The 25,058-nt window shown below is 33.6% G+C and overlaps 1 protein-coding gene across 2 annotated transcripts in view; it reads left to right on the plus strand.

Moving 5' to 3' along the window:
• Positions 1-23,124, plus strand: part of LOC129961117 (uncharacterized) — a 37,028-nt gene extending 13,904 nt beyond the window's left edge. For both annotated transcript variants that reach the window (XM_056074958.1, XM_056074957.1), the window contains exon 2: positions 21,629-23,124. In XM_056074958.1, coding sequence (XP_055930933.1) covers positions 21,636-23,111 — 1,476 coding nt within the window. In that variant the 5' untranslated portion in view covers positions 21,629-21,635 and the 3' untranslated portion in view covers positions 23,112-23,124. The remainder of the gene's footprint in view (positions 1-21,628) is intronic.
• The last annotated feature ends 1,934 nt before the right edge of the window (positions 23,125-25,058 follow it).

Consider the following 25,058-nt stretch of genomic DNA (forward strand, 5'->3'; position numbering starts at 1 on the left):
AAGCATTGTAATTCACTTATAACAGGTCCTGACGGTCTCTGAGTTAAAAGGATATGTTTCCAGTGGTTGCTAATTTCTGACATCATGAACAACAATAACTATTTTAAAATAAACACTAAAAGAAATATTGAGTACTTACAGCACTTCCAAATGCCCCATGATCAAAGTCCGTTAGTTAGCTCATAAATTATATAAATCCGTTAGCTCCGATTACGACACTGTTTCGAGACGAGGGTTGCCAAATCAAAATAGTAAATAAGCCAAAAGTGCTTATAAATGAGAAATTATAGAAACTTATTCCAACACCTTTTTGTAGCTGAATTTTCATAAATAAACAGCTTTTTCCCTCATGAAAACGAATTTCATTAGATTGGCATAAGTACTACAATATTCTATTAATAATAAAACGTTGAAGTGAAAAAAATTTATAAACCTTTTCACAAAGAGTTTGCATTGAAAAATTATACTCTTGTCAATAGTAAATGAGATGGTTGACCGAAACAGATAATCTCGTTTATGATTAAAAATGGGGTGTCTTATTTTCAATTTAGTTATAATAAATGAAAAATTATTCCGTTCATGTAATAAATGGTTAACAATAAAAAAAATAATAATAATATTCAATTAAATGAATAAAAATTATTTTAGATTCACAGTAAATCGTTTTCAAAATAATAATAATAATAATAATCTTAAAAATGCTTTGTTTTTAGATCCGAAGTTATCCAACTATTATCCAAATCGAAAACATGGCACTGTCTTAATACATTTTTAATCTTTTCTTTATTATTTACTTCTTTCTTCTTTGTTTGTTTTTGATAAGCTATTAAAAATTATGTACCCTCTTTCAAAAAATAAATTTGAAAAATTTTTAATATCTCACGCTTTTTTGCGGTTGTCAACCGTTCTTTGAAAACTTCGGAACTTAAACTAATCCTAACAAAAAAAGTGGTTCTTTATCCGTTCTTCCAAATAATTTGATGAACAAAAATGCAAACATAAGTCACTCCAGAGACATTCTAGGAATCACAATCACAAAAGGGACAGAAACTTTGTTTTGTTGAGAAAGTACCTCATTTGACGGCTAATTGGGGATCGTTTGTAAGATGTAGTACCAAAAATGTATTAAGAAACATTAAATGTGATTATAAAAATAGTTCCAAAAGGCAAGATCGAAAATAAAGCAAAAAAAGGGACCAAAAGGAATTTAAAACCAAATAAAAAAATGCTAGAACTTTGAAAATGCTGAATTTTCCATATTTCGCCTTAAGCTAGCCAATGTGGCAACCCTGTTCAATAATATCAAGCGTGGTGAATGATGGATCTCTCAAAACCGTAACATTATGCGAATCCAAAAAAAAAGTGAGCAAATTATTATCGATGGAAATTCATAAACCCATCCGCAGATCCATAAATTAACCTACGAGTGGAAGTATTTATTACCCCCTTGACTTACTCTTAACCTTTTGCAATATTGAGCATTTTATACATAACTTCTTCGCATAGTGGTGAAAAATGAGCATGCATTGTGCAACAGTACTTCTCCTTTTAATCGAATGAATCATAAATTAGACTCATTCGGTTAATCATGTCAGGGTTAGGCATTTCTTTTAATGGATTGATATAATTTGCTGAAACCGCAATAATTTTTTGTGCATTCAAAAAAGTGTTATTTAAAAATTCTTTAATGCTAATGCGATGAATGATGATGTGATTTTTATGCTACTTTATTTTGCTATAAATGTAGCATTTCTAATAGTAGCAAAATTTCTATTATATTACTATAAAATCTGCGACGGGCTAGATAGAACCTCCAAGCAGTGCAAAACAGGTCAAGTAGGTTATTGCCCAGATGCTTCATAACTTCGGAAGGCCTAGAAATTTATTTAGGGGTGATTTAATTTTGTACTTCTATTCAATTTATAAGCACCGTGTACTCGAACTTTTAAAAATTAAAATCAATTATTATTTTAATTTTAGAACATTTTCCACTGATTTTTTTTTTTTCATGTTTTCAAATTTGCTTGCAAATCAATGCAGTTTTTTTTCTTTTTTTTTTTTTTTCAGCTGGCTGACTAACTTACAAATAAATAACTATGGCGAATTTTAAAATTGAATATTTAGATTGTTTTTTAAAAAAAATTTGAAATTTTTTTACCTTTAGTTTAAAACTACTGCTGAATTTAAATTTAAATTTTTTTACACCTGAGTCGCTGATACCAACTCTCTTGTAAGTGGTTCGCAAATAAATGTTTTGTTATTTTATTTTAATAACATTTGTGACTTGGATACTCCTTATATAATATCGGTTAAATTAATAAAAAATTCAGCAAGTGATTTCATGTTATAAAATCCTGTCTTGTTTTCAAAGGCAATAGTTTTATATAACCTGTAAGCATTTAATCAAAAGGCCTGCATGAATTAAAACACTTCGCTGGCCAAAATTTTACCTAATACGTTCCGTTACTTTGAATTTTATTTGTATAAATTTTTTCCTGTTCTGGTATGGAATTTGGCACTGCTAAATGACACTAAAAAAAATTACTTTCGGCAAGCTGGAAGGCAAAAGTAGATTCCTTTACATCTAAGTTACTATAAGGCAACATAAATTGTTGATGTTAGAAACAATTTAAATTAGGACTTGAAAACCCCTTTTCAGCCCCTAACTTCTAAAATATTGCGGTTATCGAAAAAAATTAAATACAAAAGTTGTTCGTCTTAATGAGGCGCTAATTTGGTTAATTGAATTTATTTTTCTATCTTCAATATTTAAAAAGTTATAGCGAAATGAAAATTTCATCCCCACATCATTTTCACTCCCTTTGAGCTAGAGGGGCCATTTGCGGACTCGTTCGAGATTTTTACATTTCTAACAACATATTCCAAGCCAATTAAAATCATATATATATATATATATATATATATATATATATATAAGGATTTTATATGTATGAACGAAGGTGGTTTTGGGTTCTATGGTTCATGATCGGTAAAGAATTAAAGAAATTTTACCGAAATCTTTTCATAAGAACCATTGCAATAGGTAGTCTTCCTACAGGAAATGACCTAAAACGGTATTTCTAGGAAATAAGAAAAGTAGTCGATTTTTACAATAATCTGTTGTTTTAAAAAATTACTCATTGGATATATTTGGTAAAGGAAAGTGATAGTGTGTTATTTCCGACCTATTTAAAAATGTCATTAGAGAAATAATTTTATCTACAACAGCAACAAACATGTGAAATATTTTTGCAATTCATAATAATTCTTTAAAAGTATTGTGTACTCGCATGTTACTGTACTAAACTTCATTACATGGGACTGGAACTATTGTCAAAGTTTGTTATATATACATTTTCTTTCACCCGAGTCACACTTTTTTGGTATTGCTTTTGTTGTATTACATATTAGATTGTTGTTGTTGTTGCTGTTGTCGTGTGACAAGTGCAATAAAAAATAAGGGGGTAAAGGGAGAGAGGGGGACAATTAGATTGGGCCGAAAGTATGCAGAACAGCCCTGGCCACATCTTCAGCTTTATCGGAAAAAAAGAATATACCTGGTGCAGTCAATGTATATTTTGAAAAGGGCTGAAATAATAGAACGGTAGCTAAAAATATGCTCCGGATCCAGCTGCACATAGAGTCTGGAGTCATCGGCCATGATCCTCATGCTCCTCGGTTGTCCTGTTTTGAGTCTTATAATTGTTGTTGGGATGTCACATGTTAGATTGTTTACCCATATTAGATTAGATGAGATTACATGTTAGATTAAATCAGATTATTTACCCATATTTTAATTGCATAAGTAGATTAGATGGTAGTGCATCTTTACCAGTTAGATTAAATTGTGTACAAAATACACACTGTGCTTCATATAAATATTATTGTTTTTGCAGTGGCGTAATTAGAGCGTGTCGTATGGAACATAATTTCCAAGGGGCGAAAAAAAAGGAATTAATAGTTGCGTATAAGAGAAAAGTACGTATTTTTTTTTTTTTAACTTTTATTCTGAAGATTCTTAATCATGTCTGGCAAAGCACAGTGTTCTTTTGATAACTTGGGAACCAATTCAAACAAGGTGTCCAGAAGCAAAATAATAAATGATTTAATATTTAGGATATGTGATGACATAAATCAAATTTATTCCAGGGGAAGCTCGTTAATTCACTTTTCAAAAATTTCTGTCTTGACAATCGTGAGACATTTTTATTTTATCGTATACGAACTATAGAGAAAGTATTGTAGTCATAAAAGCAGTCGAACTCAAGGTTTCGACAATTCCCCATGCTTTAGGCCTCTCTGAGTTTGAAAAACACATTTCTGGCATGATGTCTGTCTGTCTGTGACAAAGATAACTCAAAAACGCTTTCAGCTGGGCAGATGAAATTTCGTTTACGTTTTATACCAAATTAGTAGATTTCTATCAAAATTTAAGGAAAATCCATTTTGAGGAAGTCTGTCACTCCGGCTATTCGAATATAAATTAACACGATGACTATAAAACGAAGAAAGCTAGATGGATAAAATTTGTTACATAGATTTTACATCTTTAGAGTAGACTCTTATCAAAGTTTGAGCCAAATCCAATGAGACACTAACTGTACTTTTAGAAGCATGCAAGCGCGATAATTCAAAAAGGCAGTGACTTAAATTTATCAGATTTGATGTGTGATTGATTATAAGTGTAGTTCTATATCAAATTTTTGTTTCAATCGGTTAAGAAAAACGCCTCTAAATTACAAATTCGATTTTTGGATACTATTAACTGCATGCCAGGATTAATCACCAAAAAGAAATTCACCAAGGATCACACAATAGATTCAGTAAAAAATGCTAAATTCAAGCCAAAGGTTAATATTTCATAATTATTGTACATCAGTGCCATACAGGGTGTTCTCTGGGAGTATGCGAGAAAGTTTTAGGGAGATCAAACCAGCTGGTTTGAAAAGGGAAGTTTATATATCGATTAGCTCCACAAGCTATTTCTGTTTTCTTCACAATATATAAGTTGATTACTGTTGTAGTCTGCATTTCACGCTGTTTAGATATAGGCGTCTTCTGAAGTTCGTGATAAATAATTAAGAATAAAGTGTAATTCTTATTGAAGCAAGTGCTCAAGCAGTAACTCAATTCTCAAATAGCAGGTGATTAAAATTATTGTTTCTTGGCAACAAAAATTCAATTTGATTTACTTTTATTGTTCAAAACTATATTTTTAAAGCGTCATTTTGACAAATTCATTTTTGTAGAAATGAAAAAGTTCAATTGAAGAATGCGAATATTCTCCTCTTATTAACACTTCAAATTGGTGACCTGGACATGACTTGAACTCGCAATCGTCTCATCTGGAGTCAGAAGATTGTTCTCATGCTTGATTCAGCAGTGGTGTGGCTACAGCGGACGTGGCTATAGCGGACACATAAGATTTCGTGGTCAGAGCGGACACCCCGAAACTCATCGTGGTTACAGCGGACACATTTTCCCCCATTTTAGAACAGATAAAGGGTGCAGATAAATACGTAAATAAGTTAAAAATCACAAATATGATTTAAAACAATATTTTAAGTGGGAAATCTTTCACGTGGGATAACGTTTTTTTTTAACCGAAGTTTTCTGTTTTTGCACTCGATTATCGAATTACAAGGATAAATACATTTTTGCCAATCAAATTTTATTATTTATATTATAGTATAGTACGAATGCATTTTAAACATAGCGAAATGTAATAAAAATAAAAACTTTCAAAGAAATATTTAAAAATTAATAGTAAGTAACAGTATAATGAAGGGTATGAACGAATTTCGGGGATTTTGTGGAAAACTGTATTTTAGAGTCAAATAAATGTTAGAAAAAGTGCAATTGCCATAAAATTAATTAATTTCATTATTGTAAGTAAAAATAAATACTAGAAGTAAAATATATAAAACAGATGCAAGTAAATAAAAGAAAAATAAACACAAGTAAATAAATATTAACTACCCTTTATTATAAAGGCATAAATATTATTTACCATAGAATTTCATCCAACCTAATTACAGAACTTAAAGATTTTAGACATTTTTCTAAATTGTTTGATGTTTCGAATTCTTTTAGGATGTTTTCAATTCTTTCATCCAATTTTACATATTCTTTTTCCCTTTTTATTCCAGGGTCGCATAACTCTCTGGATTTCAAATTAAAAGACACTTTTTGTGTTTCTTCTTTTAGTATTTTAACTAATAAGTGGACATAAGGCTGGTTTCTGCAAGTGATTGCATTTAATTTGGAATTCCACCCTTCAACAGAATTATTTGTCCTATGACGCTGTCCATATACATTCCATACTTTAATGAGTATATTTGGAGAAAGGCCTTCTCTCTCAAAAATATCGGCTTATCTCTACAGCAGGTGCAAAGCTCGAAACTACACAATAGATGACATATGACTGATTAGGGAAACAACTCAATAGGTGCAAAAATGTCCGCTCTGCCCACTCAGCTCCTCTCACGTGTCCGCTGTAGCCACTGTCCGCTCTGGCCACGTAACCGATTCAGCTCCCAAATCTTAAGCGGCGGTCCAACGACTTGCGACCTCACGGATTTGGTCATAAATCTGACATCCAACCCACTAGGGGACCACACTCCCCCGTCGCCCGCGGTACGCCTGTAGTTTCCCGCAAAATGTCGGTAGATGGATAAACATCAAAGAACCGGAAAATTTGTTTGGGCTATGGGGGGGAAGTGAGTCAAAGAAACTGAGGGTTTTGAGCGGTCGAAAGGGGAACGCGTGCCGTCTGAAGATTTCTCTGGTCGTGGGTCCGCTGCCACAGGCGGGGGTGGCACCACGAAGGAAGGGGGACAGTTTTATGACCACATCTGTGAAGATCATCCGGGCGTTGGACCGCGGCTTTAAAGAGCAAAATATGGGAAGTCATATCACTGATTTTCCGACCCGCCTGAAGACATACGGATAAAGCGGCGGTCCAACGACCTGCCACCTCACGGATTTGGTCATAAATCTGACATGCAACCCACTGGGGGACCACACTCCCCCGTCGCCCGTGGTACGCCTGTAGCCGCGGTCCAACGGCCGGATGATCTTCACAGATGTGGTCATAAAACTGTCCCCCTTCCTTCGTGGTGCCACCCTCGCCTGTGGCAGCGGACCCACGACCAGAGAAATCTTCAGACGGCACGCGTTCCCCTTTCGAACGCTCAAAACCCTCAGTTTCTTTGACTCCCTTCCCCCCCATAGCCCAAACAAATTTTCCGGTTCTTTGATGTTTATCCATCTATCGACATTTTGCGGGAAGCTACAGGCGTACCACGGGCGACGGGGGAGTGTGGTCCCCCAGTGGGTTGGATGTCAAGCCGCGGTCCAACGGCCGGATGGTCTTCACAGATGTGGTCATAAATCTGTCACCCTTCCTTCGTGGTTCCACCCCCACCTGTGGCAGCGGACCCACGACCAGAGAAATCTTCAGACGGCACGCGTTCCCCTTTCGACCGCTCAAAACCCTCAGTTTCTTTGACTCCCTTCCCCCCCATAGCCCAAACAAATTTTCCGGCTCTTTGATGTTTATCCATCTACCGACATTTTGCGGGAAACTACAGGCGTACCGCGGGCGATGGGGGAGTGTGGTCCCCTAGTGGGTTAGATGTCAGATTTATGACCAAATCCGTGAGGTCGCAGGTCGTTGGACCGCCGCTTGTAGCTTCCTGCAAAATGTCGGTAGATGGATAAACATCAAAGAGCCGGAAAATTTGTTTGGGCTATGGGAGGGGGGGGAAGGGAGTCAAAGAAACTGAGGGTTTTGAGCGGTCGAAAGGGGAACGCGTGCCGTCTGAAGATTTCTCTGGTCGTGGGTCCGCTACCACAGGCGGGGGTGGCACCACGAAGGAAGGGTGACAGTTTTATGACCACATCTGTGAAGATCATCCGGTCGTTGGACCGCGGCTTTAGAGAAGGTTTGTACAGTGGCCGGTGATGGCCCTTCCAAGTACGTTCCGTCATCGATGGGAGGAGCCAGACTCCCACCTTTCCGAGCACCCACCAGGGTGGCCTGAATCATCTCATCCTCACTACTTGGTGCCATCCGGTGAGGAGTAAAATATGGGAAATAATGCTTCTGTTTGTTTGGTAAGCTGCGAAAGATGTCCATTCCAAACTATCAATATTTCTAGTTTCTTTAGATAAAAGAGCTGCGTATCAATTCTATCATTATTATTGATATTTCAGGAATTATTTAGTGAATTAAAAATTTTCTTTAAATAAAAGATTAATGGAAGGCATATTTATTTAACGTTTTTTCTGAAGAATCAAATTTTCATACAATTTTTACGTATATATATTCACAAATTTCTTATTTTAGTTCTTTTTAAATAGTTAGGGTAATAATGTATGACATTTTTTGATGAACTTTAAAAACTTTAGAAAAGATTTTAAAAAAAATTGTTTTTCGAACTTTTTTTAGTATATTTTTATGATGTTTTTTAGAAGAAAAAAAAAGTCTTCTGTGTATAATGACCTTGTACAATCATTACTTCTTATACTAAAAGCAAATGCATATATCTGATGGCTGCCTGTCCGTTGCACATTACATTATTATAGAGCAGACTTACAAATTGCAAATTTGTTCTGAATTTTCTTTGAAGGAGGAAAATAATTTCATGGGTATGGGCACCTCGAAACGATTTTTCTTCGAAAAGTTAGAATTTTGATTAATTAAAAAGTAAATGAAACGGCGGATCTATCTCTGAATAGTTTCAGAAAATATTACTGCACAAAAATAATTTTTACACTATATTAAAATTCCGAACATTATCTTTTTAATCACGCAGTTTTACATAATTTCAACTAATGTTTACAAATAATTTTAAATATCATTTGTAGTAGAAGAATTTGTAGAAACAAAAGAATTTAATTTCCGACATTTAAATCAAAGTTATTTTATTGTTTCCTTCATTCTTTTAGTCATTTGTTTTTGTTCTGTTGTAAAAGATCATTATATCTCAAAAAAACTTTTACAATCGAGAATTTTTCTTAACTCTAATTATGAAAATGCAGTAAGGGATTTCATAGCTTACGAATATTAGATTTTATTTCTCTTCTCTCTGTATGATTTTGGGCATAATTTCTTTTTGGATTAAATCTGCCATGTATTTTTTATTGGGCATACTTGAATTATTTAGGTTTTCGAATGTTCTAGAGCTATATATATTTTTATATAAAATAATTGCATTACATAAGGAAATGGTAATTAGTCTTGGTTTTTGTCTGCTCCACGAAGACTCACCTACCCGAAAGGGTATAAGACTTTGAAGGTCGCCTGGGAGAAAACCATTATGTATTTATTGAAAGGCTTACAATCATCTCCAGAATATGGGTTGTAATTATAAAGTATACAATATAGTTCATTTGATTAAAATAAAATATTTAAATTAAATAGTAAACAAACCAATTATGGTGTCAAGAGACTAAATTGAAAATTACATAGAGAAAGCAGTAGCACACATAAACATAAAAGTAATATTACAATTTTCAAAGGATGGAGGATATAGTATAATGTACAGCAATATCAAACAACGTACAAATACCTAAAACACCAAGTGAACCCATTATATAAGATGAATAATAAATAAATGGCATAAATACAAAGTGGAAATACAAAGCAGATCTAGAACGACAAAGACATAAAAAAGCACCGCTAGAAAGGTAAATCAAGAATATGAGCAGAAACGTACAAAATTTTTTAATAATTATAATCCTGTACAAAAAAAACAACAACAACTAGAAGTTGTGCCAGAATAATTACATAAATAAAACATCAATTAAAATAAGATTGCAATTGACCCAGCACACAGACCCATCATCCCAGCCTATTTCGTATTTCATCACAATTATCTCTCGAGATTTCACAAATCTTCCCAATCATCCTCAGTGAAGTTTCGTTCCTGAGTACACTAAGAAATTCCCCTTATGTTTAGCTTTACTGTATTTATAGCTATTCATTTATGCGAAATAACTAGTTTAAATACGAAATTTCTAATCGCTAATTACTATTAGCACTCATTCGAGTTTAATCCTTCACTTACGTATCCCGCGATTTCCGCGGGTTGGCTATCAGTCCATTATCTGTTGCATCCCGCGTTTTTCGCAGTTTAGAATTTTTATTTTTATAATTGCAAATTTTTATTATATTATATTATTATCGTGTAACATATCAGTTCACTTTCTTTGAAAAGTATTTGAACTTATTTGCAAACATCGCATCTAAGTAGTGATTTTAAAGAATTACACAGTCAGAAGGTTAATGGTTAAAAAAGCGAGATTGATGCATCATATATATTTTTTCTTCCAGAGTTTACCATTTTTAAATATTTTACAGCTTACAAGCACGTGAAAGGGATCCCAAATAATAATTTCATTCCTCTCATTTTATTGTTGCAGTATGTTCAATTACCTCGAAACTTTTCAGATTCTGTTTCTATTCCACTTTTTCGAAGTGTGCCTCTGACGTTTCATAATCAAGAAACATAAAAAAAAATTCTTAGTTAATAATCAAAGTCAAATATTGTATTGCCGTTATATTAATGAATCATGTGAACAGTATTTGATAAAAATAAATCTTCTAGCGTCATCATTTAAAATGACATAGAACCACAAGTGTACGTACAAAGTGACATCTAACTTGATATATCGCTCGAAAGGTCATATTTAATTAATGAAAATTCAGTCAATTTTTTGGCTATTGTTCTGCAAAAAAGCAATTAGTATATTGGGAAAACTAACAGCTGCTTGGTGTTGCAATAAAGTGAATTAAATGAGATAATTTAAGGATTAATTTCTTTAAATAAAAAAAGAAACTAATTTAGGAATGAAGTAAGAGTAATAAAATTGTGCTTCAAATTTGCTAATTAGCTACTAATTCGATATTTTTAAAGATTCTTGAGGCTGACATGAGTTTATTTTTTAACTCCTCATTGCATATTGTATCAAATTTATTACATAATTTATTTTTCATGTTAATGAAAAGAATACTTTTTCCAGAATAGAAGATTATTTTAAAGATTTTTTTAATAGAAATTTAGAAAATATGTTAGAATAAAAAGAATAATTTTTCAAATAGAGTCAAGAATAAAAAAAATTTCGAATGGATTTTTTTTTTCAAAATTTAATTTTGATTATTTTTTGTGTATTTTTCTGTAGCTATATGTGAATTTCCCAAGACAGAAACATATTTTTTATTTTGAAATTTAAAAAATCGTACATTGAAGGAAGGGTTAAATTTGATTCACCGAATAATGACGAAAGAAACCTTGATACTTTTTTGGACAGCTTTCATAAAAATATCAGCACCGCACTTGAAACAAATACTCCAATGAGAATACAGCTCTGCTTTAGGAACTAATACAATTTCAGAAGATTTTATAGGCCAAAATGATAAAATTATTTAATATATTATTGAATTCTTCGTTATAAGCAAATTCTTCTCAGAGAATATAGTTCCGTTTTAGGAATTAATTCAATTTGAGAAGATTTTATATCCCAAAATGATAAAATTCTTAATATATAATTGAATTATTAACAGTATTTGACAATAAGTAATTAATAGTAAGCTTACTGAGCCCTGGAAAGAAATAAACACTTGTGGATTTCCTAATAATTCAAAATATTTTTGTATATTGAAGTTTAGTGCCAGTTGCTGTGGTATTTGCTCAAAGAGCTATTTTTTATAGATTCATCTTTGTGCTTTTTTTTTTTTTTAACTCTTCTTTAATACGCGTTGATTATCGTTCAATAAGATTTTCGTATTCGAGATAAAAAAAATTATCCTTGTTTTCTTCTTCAACTCACAACTTATTTGCGTCGCTTAAAAATGGGACATTCATCTAATTAAACACATCATTTGCTATCTTTAGAGTAACAAATCACCTTTCTCGCTGTTAGGAAATTTCGGCATTAAGGTTCTAAATTCCAAATTCTTTTGTCTCCAGCACTTTAATCTAAAATCATGCAATGCATTTTGAATCTGCTATTGTGCGTCATTAGTTTGAGTAAATCACTTCCCTTGACATTAAACATATAACTATTTAATCGGTATCGTACCTGACATTTGTTTAACCCAATAACAGTAGCTAATATGCAAATATAAGAATTAAGACATAATATAAATATGTGTCATTATGTTTGTTATGTGGTTCGGTGCTGGTCTCAGGTCCCGTAATGGCCGTCTATGTATTTATAAGTTTATCCTAGCCTATCCTTCCGATTTGTTGCAAACATTCTTAGTCAGCAGATATTATTCTAGAAATCATCAGAAAACCATAATCTTTTGTTAATCGTTTCTAGAATAATTGCTTTACGAAAACATAGTGTGAATAGCGAGTGTTAAAGAGATATATTATATAACGGCTAGGGATTCAGCCGTTTGATATTAGAGTACTGCAGTGGAAATGATGACAAATAAAGTCTCCAAAGATTGGATCCGAACAAAAGGGAAGGTTTAATCTAAACACAATTGATTAAAAGGAAATAAAATGAAACACATGATGAACTATCCCATCCCACCCCATCCCTTTCCTTTCCTTCCCATCCCTTCCCTTCCCTTTCCTTTCCTTCCCATCCCTTCCCTTCCCTTCCCTTTCCTTTCCTTTCCTTCCCATCCCTTCCCTTCCCTTCCCTTCCCTTCCCTTTCCTTTCCTTCCCATCCCTTCCCTTTCCTTCCAATCCCTTCCCTTTCCTTCCCATCCCATCTCTTTCCTTTCCTTTCCTTCCCATCTCTTTCCTTCCCATCCCATCCCTTCCCTTTCCTTCCCATCATTTCCCATCCCTTCCCTTTCCTTCCCCTCCCTTCCCTTTCCTTTCCTTCCCATCCCATCCCATCCCTTCCCTTTCCTTCCCATCCCATCTCATCCTTTTCCTTTCCTTTCCTTCCCTTCCCATCCCATCCCATCCCTTTCCTTTCCTTTCCTTCCCTTCCCATCCCATCCCTTCCCTTTCCTTTCCTTCCCATCCCATCCCTTTCCTTTCCTTTCCTTCCCATCCCATCCCATCCCTTCCCTTCCCTTTCCTTTCCTTCCCATCCCTTCCCTTTCCTTCCCATCCCATCCCTTTCCTTTCCTTCCCATCCCATCCCTTCCCTTTCCTTCCCATCCCATCCCATCCCTTTCCTTCCCATCCCATCCCTTTCCTTTCCTTCCCATCCCATCCCTTCCCATCCCTTTCCTTTCCTTCCCATCCCATCCCTTCCCATCCCTTCCCTTTCCTTCCCATCCCATCCCTTACCTTTCCTTCCCATCCCATCCCTTTCCTTTCCTTTCCTTCCCTTCCCTTCCCATCCCTTCCCTTCCCATCCCATCCCATCCCATCCCTTCCCTTTCCTTTCCTTTCCTTCCCATCCCTTCCCATCCCTTTCCTTCCCATCCCATCCCATCCCATCCCTTTCCTTTCCTTCCCATCTCATCCCTTCCCTTCCCTTTCCTTTCCTTTCCTTCCCATCCCATCCCTTTCCTTTCCTTTCCTCCCCTTTCCTTTCCTTTCCTTCCCATCCCTTTCCTTCCCATCCCATCCCATCCCTTCCCTTTCCTTTCCTTCCCATCCCTTTCCTTTCTTTTCCTTCCCATCCCATCCCGTCCCTTTCCTTTCCTTCCCATCCCATCCCTTCTCTTCCCATCCCATCCCATCCCTTCTCTTCCCATCCCATCCCATCCCTTTCCTTTCCTTTCTTTCCCATCCCATCCCTTCGCTTTCCTTTCCTTCTCATCCCATCCCTTCCCTTTCCTTTCCTTCCCATCCCATCCCATCTCTTCCCATCCCTTCCTATCCCATCCCATCCCTTCCCTTCCCTATCCTATCTGTAAATAGTTCATCATGTGTTTCATTTTATTTCCTTTTAATCAATTGTGTTTAGATTAAACCTTCCCTTTTGTTCGGATCCAATCTTTGGAGACTTTATTTGTCATCATTTCCACTGCAGTACTCTAATATCAAACGGCTGAATCCCTAGCCCTTATATAATATATCTCTTTAACACTCGCTATTCACACTATGTTTTCGAAAAGCAGGTATTCCTGAAGCGATTAACGAAAGATTATGGTTTTCTGATGATTTCTAGAATAATATCTGCTGACTAAGAATGTTTGCAACAAATCGGAAAAGAATGTTCCGAATCAGTGCGGTACTGTATCTGAACTTAAAGCTTCTCGAAGTTTTAATACTTTGTAAGCGAACCAAAAACAACTCTTTTTTGTAGCTTCTTTATACTGTTACCTTATTACCACGCTTTATGCTGTTTAACATACTATCATGCAGAAATCTGATAGTTCATTCTGGATGAAAGTGAGAATGTATTCTAAAATATATTTAAGTACCTAAATTTTTAAATTAAAAAAAATTCTGAATTTTTCTATTAACGGACTAGGAAGAAATACATCAACAGCAATTTTAGACCTTCCAATTATCGAGTACAGTTATATAGGTCAAAAAATATATAAATCCATCAAATAGTTGTTACATAAACAATTTTTACCATGGATCAAAGTTTCAAAGCGCAATTTATGCAAATATAGAATTTTATTGTAAGTACTTGCATTGTTGTGTGGTTTTTTCCAAGTCCTGCTGATAAAACAATAGATGGAACTTCAGGAGTCGTTAAGAATATTTGTTGGTATTTTGCCACATTCTGTATGAATGTATGCTCTCAACACGTTCATTGCATTTATCTTCATCTATAGACACTAAGTTTCATGTAATTTCATAAAAAGAAATCTATTCTGTTGATATCAGGTGTTAGTGGTAACGGGAGGAGGGCATGTAACCTTTTCGTCCTAACAATCGATTAATTGAAATTTCTTTGATTGTGTAATACTACCAAGTTGTGAAAAAATGTGGAGTTGCTCTATACTACCTGGATGTCAATTTTCATTCTCAAACACCTCTTGAAATTGTGGCATTATTCATTTTCATTAAAACAAATAAATGGTATGATATTTCCAAAAGAAAAGATTCAATTAAAGCAAGCATTGGAATTTCATCTATTTATTTTTAGTGAATTTATTGTTAACTATACAATTGTTGCTTAGTACTGCAAACAACTAATAAATTCTTATGTACCATTGTCAAGCGAGGGATATTAGTAGGTGTTCACGCGAATGTCGCTTAACGCCAAACTTGGCAATCTTAAAATTACGGCAACCCCTGTACCCGCCCTTCCGGTCGAGTCTTTCAGGGGTTCATTAGAACGTTGACCTGCATCGGCTCCCCAGCCCCCGCAGAAGCTGTAAACAACTTCAGTTTGTAAGGCTTAATAAAACCCAACGCAATGCAATACCGCAATCAGCATGTATTATATGAACTACTTACCGCAAAAGGAGTGTATGTAGTGTAAATAAAGAAGTTTATGCAAAAGTACAGTCCACTGCTCATTTCGAATCACCATATTTATGGTCCGTGCAACCGGAGGAATTACTAGTAAAAATAATCATGGCTGATGAGCAAAGAGCAAAAATCATATCTCTTAACAGAAAGAGAGGTAGTATAAAATCCTGTTTAACAAAGCTGAATTCTTTTATCGAAACGGATGATTCAAATGACTCAATAGTGTATCAAACTAAACTGGATAATCTTCTCAGGATTAAACAAAACCTAGAACAGATTAAAGAAGAGTACTTCGTCACAGCCGAGGATTCCGAATTGCAAGAATTGGAAGATTCAGTAGAAGAATTAAAAGAACAGTGCGAAAGACTAGAGGTAAGCCTTAAGAAAATATTAGCCTCCAATAATGAACTTTTATCTGCTTCGAACTGTAATTCTCATTTTAATGAAGCATCAAGCAAAACAGAAAGCATTAGTTTCAGACTGCCTAAATTCCGCTGCCTAAGTTTTCTGGCCATTACCAAGACTGACAGAATTTTAAAATTCAATTTGAAAATATCATTGACAATAATGATAAATTAACTGAAAATCAAAAATTATATTATTTAAAATCAACTCTTAGTGGTGCAGCCGCAGAAATAGTGACAATAGAAGAGACCTATGCCAGTTTGAAAAATGCTCTGAAAGAACGTTTTGATAATAAACGCTTATGAGTTCAAAGCCATTTCAATGACATTTTAGCTTTAGAAATCCATACATCCGATTCAGCAAAAGGTTTACGAGCTTTTGTGGACAATTATATTAAACATGTTCGAACTCTTAAAATTATGGGTTTAGAACAAAACTCTTTTTCCGAATCATTATTGATCAATATTTTGATGAAAAAACTAGATAGAGAATCAAGAAGACAGTTTGAACTTTCTTTGGTGTCATCTAATTTACCTACATGGCTCGAATTCATTGAATTTTTAGAGAAAAGGTGTCTTGTCCTTGAAAACATTCAAGGTAGCCTTTCCGCAAAATCAAAACCGCAACAAGAATCATATAAAAAAATTACATTCATTTTTTGTAAGAAATGATTCAAAGAAAGTGTGCATCGCATGTAATAAGTATTTACATCCTTTATTTAAATGTGAAGAATTTTTAAAATTAAGTCCTGTGTATAGACTAAATATGATCAAAAATACGTATTGTACTAATTGTTTATCAGATTCTCATAAAACAAATCATTGCCGCAGCAATCACCGTTGTAAGATCTGTTCTTGCTTTCATAATAGCCTTCTTCATAATGATTCTTTTACAAGAGACAAAAAACAGCAACCAGCCTCAACAAATAAATCCAGTAATTATCAAAATACTTCCTATTCTAACTCAAAAGCTTTAGCTCAAACAGAAATATCTCCTTCTCTCTGTTCGCAAGATCAACGAAAGACAAAAAATGCAAATTCATTTATTTTGCCTACTATTATTGTTCATATTAAAAACGCTGCTGGTCAGAAAATACCTTTTGAGGCATTTGTGACACTGGGTCTCAGAATTCCTTTATCACTACAGAAGTCGCGAATAAATTAGCTCTTAAAAAATATAAAAATAATGTAACGATTTCCGGTATCAATGGAAAAACAAGTCAGTTACATTCAAAAGTGTTAGCAGAGATTTCAAATAGCGATGAATCATACGTTACAATAGCTCAGTTGCTCGTCATTCCAAAAGTTCCTGAATGCATTCCTTCAATAAATAAAAGATTAGAAAAACAAAGTTTACCTGATGGGTTTAATTTGGCTGACCCTATGCAAGATCAAAGGGCAATTGATATATTACTTTCAGCTTCTTTCTTTTTTGATATATTAATGCCAGGGAAATATATTTCAGATAATCTTATTTTACTAAATTCACGTTTCGGATTTATTGCTAGCTCTGCAAAGGAAGGAGGGTCAGAATTTAATCATAAATTCTGTGGTCTTGTTACACAGAATGATAACTTAGAAAAAATAATGGAATGATTTTGGCAAGTCGAAACATTACATGAAAATCAATTTTCTTTAAGTGAAAATTCCATTTATTGTGAGAAACATTTCAAGCAAACATGCAAACACAATGAGGAAGGTAGATATATTGTGGAAATGCCAATAAAGGAGAATGCCCCTGTGTTAGGTGAATCAAAACAAATAGCTCGAAATCGCCTAGACAGTTTAATTAAAAGGTTAAACAAAAACCCGCAAATGAAAAAGCTCTATTCTGAATTCATTGATGAATATGAAGCTCTTGGTCACATGGAAAGAGTAATGGAAGATGAATTACCAGAAATCAATTATTTTTTACCTCATCATGGAGTCTACCGGGAAGGATCTACAAGCCCTAAGAGTAGTCTTCAATGCTAGCTCCCCTAGCTCTAATGCAGTTTCATTAAATGATTTATTGCGTAAAGGTGATGTTGTTGAGGACATTTTTGAATTAATATTAAGGTTCAGGACACACAAGTTTGCCTTTACATTTGACATTCAAAAGATGCTTCGTCAGATTTTAGTTTTGCCAGATCAAAGAGACTATTTACGAATTTTATGGTTTGATGAAAACTCCCATCAAGAAGTAACATTTAGATTAAAAACTGTGACATATGGCATTTCATGTGCACCTTATCTTGCCATACGCACCATTAAACAATTAGCTTTAGATGAAGCGTCGGACTTTCCGTTAGCATCTGAAATGGTTTTACGCGACCTTTACATGGATGATGGGATTACAGGCGCCCCGGATATCCAAACTGCTCAAATTCTACAACAGCTGATAAAAATGTTCGCAAGAGCAGCAATATCCCTTCATAAATGGACTTCAAACTCACAGGAACTTTTAAATAGTTTTCCAACTTCTAATCCTGAAAACACTTTTCTTACTTACTTTTTCAAAATTAGTAATAGGTATGACAAATTAATACGTGTTTTCAGTTTTCTCCTCAGATTTCTAGGAAACTGCAGAAACAAGAAGATGAAGGGTTCATTCTCCTCAAAGGAAATCGAGGAAGCAGAATTTAAATTAATTTCCCTTGTACAACAAAATGTTCTTGCTGATGACTTCAAGAACTTAGCAAATGGTAAACAGGTAAACCCTTCTAGCAAATTAAAAAGTTTATCCCCTTTTTTAGAAGAAGGCTCTAATGTAATTAGAGTCGGAGGCAGACTTAGAAATGCCGACATACCATTTCAGGTAAAATTTCCTATTATTTTACATAAAACTCATATCCTTACTAAATTAATTATGCAAAGTATTCACCTTAAAAATTGTCATATTGGAGCCCAAACTTTACTTCATTTAACTAGACAGATGTATTGGCCCATTGGGGGCAGAGATATAGCTCGCAGTATTGTTCATAGCTGTATTACTTGTTCCCGATATAATCCTCACCTGTCTATTCAAAAAAATGGGTGATTTACCCGCAGAACGTTGTAATCCTTCGTTACCATTCAATATTACTGAAGCGGATTTCTGTGGTCCGTTTTTTATTAAAAATAAGTTTCAAAGAAAAGGACCTCTTCAAAAAATTTATGTCTCAATTTTTGTATGTTTTGTAACGAGAGCAGTACATTTTGAAATTGTTTCAGATTTAACATCAGATTCTTTCATAGCGGCCCTAAAAAGATTTATGTCACGAAGAGGCAAAATTTCTACTATTTTTACAGACAATGGTCGTAATTTTATAGGTGCCCATAATGAGTTGAAAAGATTATACAAGATAGTTAGTAACCCAGATAATGTGTTAGCAGATTATCTAAGCTCAGAAAAAATTAATTGGAATTTCATTCCCCCTTATCGGCTCACTTCGGTGGAATTTGGGAGGGAGGAGTTAAGTCCTTTAAATTTCATTTTTTAAGAGCTGTAGACAACCTAAAATTGACTTATGAAGAATTCCTAACTGTAGCAAATCAAATAGAAGGAATTTTAAATTCTCGACCATTAACACCGCTTTCCTCAGATCCAAATGACTTGCAAGCTTTTACCCCCGCACATTTTTTAGTTGGTAGACCTATTTCCGCAATTGTTGAACCAAGTTTAACAGATTTTTCTGATAATGCCTTGAAACGTTGGCAAAGGGTAACTAAAATAACTCAATATATTTGGTTTAGATGGCATAGAGATTATCTTAATCATTTACAGCAAAAGTCAAAATGGTATTTTCAAAAGGCCAATATTAGTGTCGGTACCATGGTAGTAGTCAAAGACGACAATGTCCCTCTTAATTCTTGGTTGTTAGGACGTGTTGTTAAGGTTTTTTATGGTAAAGATAATATTATTTGAGTGTGCCTTGTTAAAACAGCCAAAGTTATAAACGTCCAATTACGAAATTAGCCATATTACCAATTGAAACCTAGATGTTCATTTATATTGTGTTTATTGTATTGTATTTTGCATACTTATATATCCAGTAGTTTGAATTTAGTTATTCTGTAGTATTTAGTGTCTTCATTGTACTTTAATGTGTGTTTGAACTTTATGTATATATTCTTTCATATTGAATTTTGCATTTGTTAATTTAACTTTCAATTTAATATTTATCGTATTTATATCTGTACTGTGTGCAACTTTGGGAGACATTGCACGGTCGGGTGGTATGTTCACGCGAATGTCGCTTAACGCCAAACTTGGCAATCTTAAAATTAAGGCAACCCCTTTACCCGCCCTTCCGATCGAGTCTTTCAGGGGTTCATTAGAACGTTGACCCGCATTGACTCCCCAGCCCCCGCTGAAGCTGTAAACAACTTCAGTTTGTAAGGCTTAAAAAAGCCCACCGCAATGCAATACCGCAATCAGCCATGTATTATATGAACTACTCACCGCAAAAGGAGTGTATATAGTGTAAATAAGGAAGTTTAAGCAAAAGTACAGTCCACTGCTCACTTCGAATCACCAGTAGCTCATTATGACAATGATTAAATGATTATTAAAAATATCGCACTAGTGTTAACGGTGACTATTTTATACAATCAAATGTTGTTAAATCGATCAAACTTACGAAACTTGCAACTGCTGGCAAGATTCAATATTTATATTTATTAAGTACTATTATTTTTCTGTAAATGTTACTAATTCCTTACTCTAATTATTAAAGGAGGTAAACGTTTTTTGCGCACGGAATCTTTCAAACCTTTAGTTGTCGCTGAAGATAAAATCAAATTGCTTAGAGTGTGTTAGAGAACTAATACTTCTAATTATATTCGAAAAGATCTGCTTTATGTTACACTAAATCGTATTCCAATGTCTTTTACTTAACTCTTTAATCCCCCTGGGGCTACCTCGTAACTGAGGATGAGAAGTAATTGGTTTTCATCACTCTGTTGGGTACAGAAAAAGGTAGGGGTCGGCTTCTCTCATCGATGACAGGACGTACTTTCCCAAGGAAGAATTGTACCGTGGCCGGTGATGGCCCTTATGATTCAACCACAGTTCCCGCCAGTGTTGCTGTTGCGGCAGTCCGGTCATTCAGATTTTTCCATGTGCCTTCGGGCGGGTCGGAGTAGCCGGTTTAGGGTTACTTAATCCTTTAAAAGCATTCATGGCAAAACTTCATTAACCTGAGTTTCGCTATTTTTATTAAGCTGATATCATTGATTACCCTCCCCCTCCCAATCAAAAAGTGTTTCTGGATGCATTCAGTTGACCAGTTTTGACACTGCTTAAAAGGTTACAATAATTACATGTGCAGTTTCTTAGTTCTAAGCTAGATAAATCAAGCTTAAGAACGAATGTGCTATTTTTGACGGTAGTTTTGATGGGGAAAAATGAAATGTTTCGACTTTGTTAGAAGATGAAGAATTTTAATTTTAATTATGTTTAAAAAATAAGAGTTGTCATATTGCATAAAATGAATAGTAGCACTCAATTTATTAATTTAACATTTTTCTTTTTGCTATTATTATTTCCTCAATTATTGTTAATCATTAAGACTTTAAATAGGGTAAACCAAGCCAATGCAATACAAAACAATTTAAGTTTAAAACAATTTAATTTAAAAACTTATTCATTGAAATGGTAAAATGCCTTCTCGAAAAATTTGCATTTCTTGAATGTTGAAATACATTCCTGAAAAGCACGCTAATGCAGATCTAATTTTTCAAAGTTAATTAAATCAAATTTCAAATTCTAGTTTATTAATTTTTCAGAAGAAAATTTTTAACAAAATATAGATGATTTTTCATAGGAATTGGTTTAAAAACTATCATATGATCTGTGAATTTAACTATATATTGTATATTTATTTCTCTTTATTTATAAATTTTAGGTTTGCAATGTCAGAAACAACCTTGTACAGAATTACCCTCCACAGGACTTTTACTTTATTAAAGGAAGGAGTTTGGAATGACAGTGATCCGAATCCATTCAAGTTCCTTCCATCTTGTGTCGTCGGGGATTTATTGATCACCGGGTTGAGTCATTACTACACCAACATCGATGATATCAAGTTGCTTCTCACCAGTGGAAAAGTTGAACGCCTCGACCTTTCTTTCTTTGATTTGGCGAACGATCGGGATTTATTTATGACATTACTGTCTGAAAATAACTGCACTAATTTAAAGCACCTTGTTCTACATTCCTTTCTCAAGCGGGAGCATTTTCCATTGGTGAAAGCTGTTCTTCGTAATACTCCTAAATTACGGCATTTTCATTCGGCAGTATTTTTTGGCCTCGACATTTTCAACCATTGTGAGAAACTGCTGACTTTGAAATTTGATCTTCCAATCGAACAAATTTCAAATTACTTTCTTCACAAAAATATGGATTTCTCTAAATCATTGAAAAATCTGAAAGTCTTTTCCCTCGGTCGTACAGGCGATTGCTTTTCAGTATGCAGAATTATTGAAACAGTTTTGTTAAATTGTCCGGAATTAGTTTCTGTAGGAATGGTGGATTCATCGCTAGCCATAGCGGGCATTCAGAAAAAAAGAAAAGAACCTTTGCGCTTCCAACTGCGCAGATGCTTCTGGGGAGTAGCCTATATGAGACGTTTTCGTGAAAGAACCGTTCTAAAGCTTTTTAATTACCGATCCGAATTCTCAGCAATCATTAAAACTGCTGTTTCCTCTTGTCCACTTGTTGAAGAATTAATAATTGATGTACACGACGAAAACTGCTTACAATACTTATCTCAATTACCAATGTTGACTTTCCTAGTTATAAACTTTAAACATTATTACTGTAGCAAACTTCGGGATCCATTAATTTCCCTTTTCAGCCAAATCGGACCACAAATCAAACACTTGTCAATTCAGAAAGTAAAGAATATACCAATAAATGATATTTGCGAGTATTGCCCCAACTTACTATCCCTTCAAATTATTGGAACAATTACTGTTTCTGAACCTTCAGCAATTAGTTCCAATCTTCGAAATTTAAAACGTTTGTATGTTTCGACTGCTGATCAGGTATCTTTTCGATTTCTTCTTTCAAACTGCTTGCATTTAGAAGAATTGTTTCTTGGCACGGCGTTGACTGTAGACGATGAGCTTTTGAAGTATGTTTTAACAAAGAATTCTCTGTCTGAACTTAAGACTATTGGAATCTCTAGAAGCAAACTTAACAAGTGGAGTTTAAGAAGGCTTCTGAAGAGTGCTGTTTCTCTCAGTAAAATTGGTGTGAGCGACTTTTATTATTTAGTTGAAGAATTGAAAATTGAAATGAATTGTACTCAGTTAAATTGCATGTATATTGATGCTATAAAAAGATACGATTTTTTTTCCTGCAGACTTGATCCATATGATTTTTAGAATTGTCTTTTCAGATTCTGTGCTTTGTTGATTTTTAAGTATGTCTCGGATGTACAGAATCTGAGATTGTATGAATACTTAATTTTTAATAAAAGTAAGAATAAACTAGAAAGTTTTAAGCATTGGAGATCATTTTTTAATATCTTAATCAGCTTCCCAACTTTTTGCTATTTATAATATAAAAATATTGTGTTGATTTTCTTCTTAATTCTCTCTCTTTTTTTTAAAAAAACTTTTTTATTCAATTGTTGAAAATATAGTTATCGGTTTTCTTAGTACTTTTTATAACATATCTATACGAATTAATACTTGAAAAGCATACTGAAAATTAAGAGTTTTATTTATGCTAAAAATGATTTTTGAATAAAAATACAGATTCAATGAAAAAATAAAAGAGCTAAAAATCAGATATCACATTTGGAAAATTTTAATAAGAATAATGACGTTTTTTTAACGTTGTTTACTGTTCCATTTACTTGGATCATCTGTACATTACCCAAATTTATGCGTTTAGAGAGAAATTTACGCAGTGGAATTTGGCAAATTCAATTTTTTTTCCCGAACTAGACGTCAATTACAGGTTTTTTTCATGCCCTTTGAAATTCCTACTCGCATAAATTTAAAATATCATCTATGATTCAATCTTGTTTCGATTAATACGAAATCAAAACAAGAAATAGAAGAAAAAAAAAGTTTTATTTCTGAATTGCTGTCGTTATTTAAATACCTCAGTATCTTGTGCTCTTAGTGATAGTTAATGAATAACTTTTTAAAACCTTTAATTCACTACTAATAGTTTACTAATAGGAGTTTACTAATGCACAATGAATGAAATCAAAATAGCAATAATGTTTTTAAAATTTAGAACACTTTATTGTTTAATTTGATGTCTTATTGTACTATTATAGTGTTCAAAGTATTGTACACTGTTTGTTTATTAAAACTGCTAAACATTTATCAATATTATATTTAAAATTAATAATATTACTATTACTTTATTTATTAAAATAATAGTTATAATAAATAGCATAATGTACAAGATTAAAAATAGAATTTTCCAGCCGTTACACCCAGTATAGTTTAATTTGAATTTTTGAATAAATCGAATTTCTATTGTGGCTCCCATCAATTTCAATCAAGTTCCACTGTACTGAAACACAAATTATTATCTGACAAGTACTACAGGCAGAAACAAGGATAAAATCCAATCATGTGATGCAAATTTACTTACAGCAATAACAAATATAAAATAAAATCACAATATTAATAAGTTATTTACTCATAGCAATAACGAATATAAAATAAAATCACAATTTTAGTAAGATATTTATTCATAGCAATAAGAAATATAAATTACCATTGCTTTAAAAAGGTGCATTTAACATCATGAAATGTTTAGGTATTTGAAAATGGTACTTTTGGCAAATATTTCTTATATTCTTTGGTGTGTTAACATGTTTTCATTTCAATTTCGTTTTCGAAACGCATTTACCATGTTTACAGTATTAGTTGTTTTAGTAAAAAAATAATATTGTGGCTTTGAAATTCAACCATTCTTATATCTTCTGCCACATGTCAAATGCTGTTTCCAGAATACGATGTCGTCAATTTCGCTACCATATTCAGCAGAAGCTTAATCGTGAATTATTTCGACTTTCAATTGTTTGTTAAACAAACATTGGAATTTATTATTCAGAACAAAATCAAACATGTTTTGTCATTTTCAAATAAATATAATATTCTGCAGGAAATGATAATCTTATCTTTTAAAAAGTGGCACCTAGTCAATCAAGTATGACAAAATATTTTATTATAAAATGAATGAGCAAAACTTAATTCCCAGGTTAACAGATTAATTTTTGTTAACTATTGTTAAATAAAGTTTTTATAAGTTAATCTCAATTAAATCCTGTCTATAGTAATTTACCCTAGAATTACCATACGGTG

The sequence above is a fragment of the Argiope bruennichi genome, chromosome X2 (assembly GCF_947563725.1).
Source record: "Argiope bruennichi chromosome X2, qqArgBrue1.1, whole genome shotgun sequence".
Taxonomy (NCBI): domain Eukaryota; kingdom Metazoa; phylum Arthropoda; class Arachnida; order Araneae; family Araneidae; genus Argiope; species Argiope bruennichi.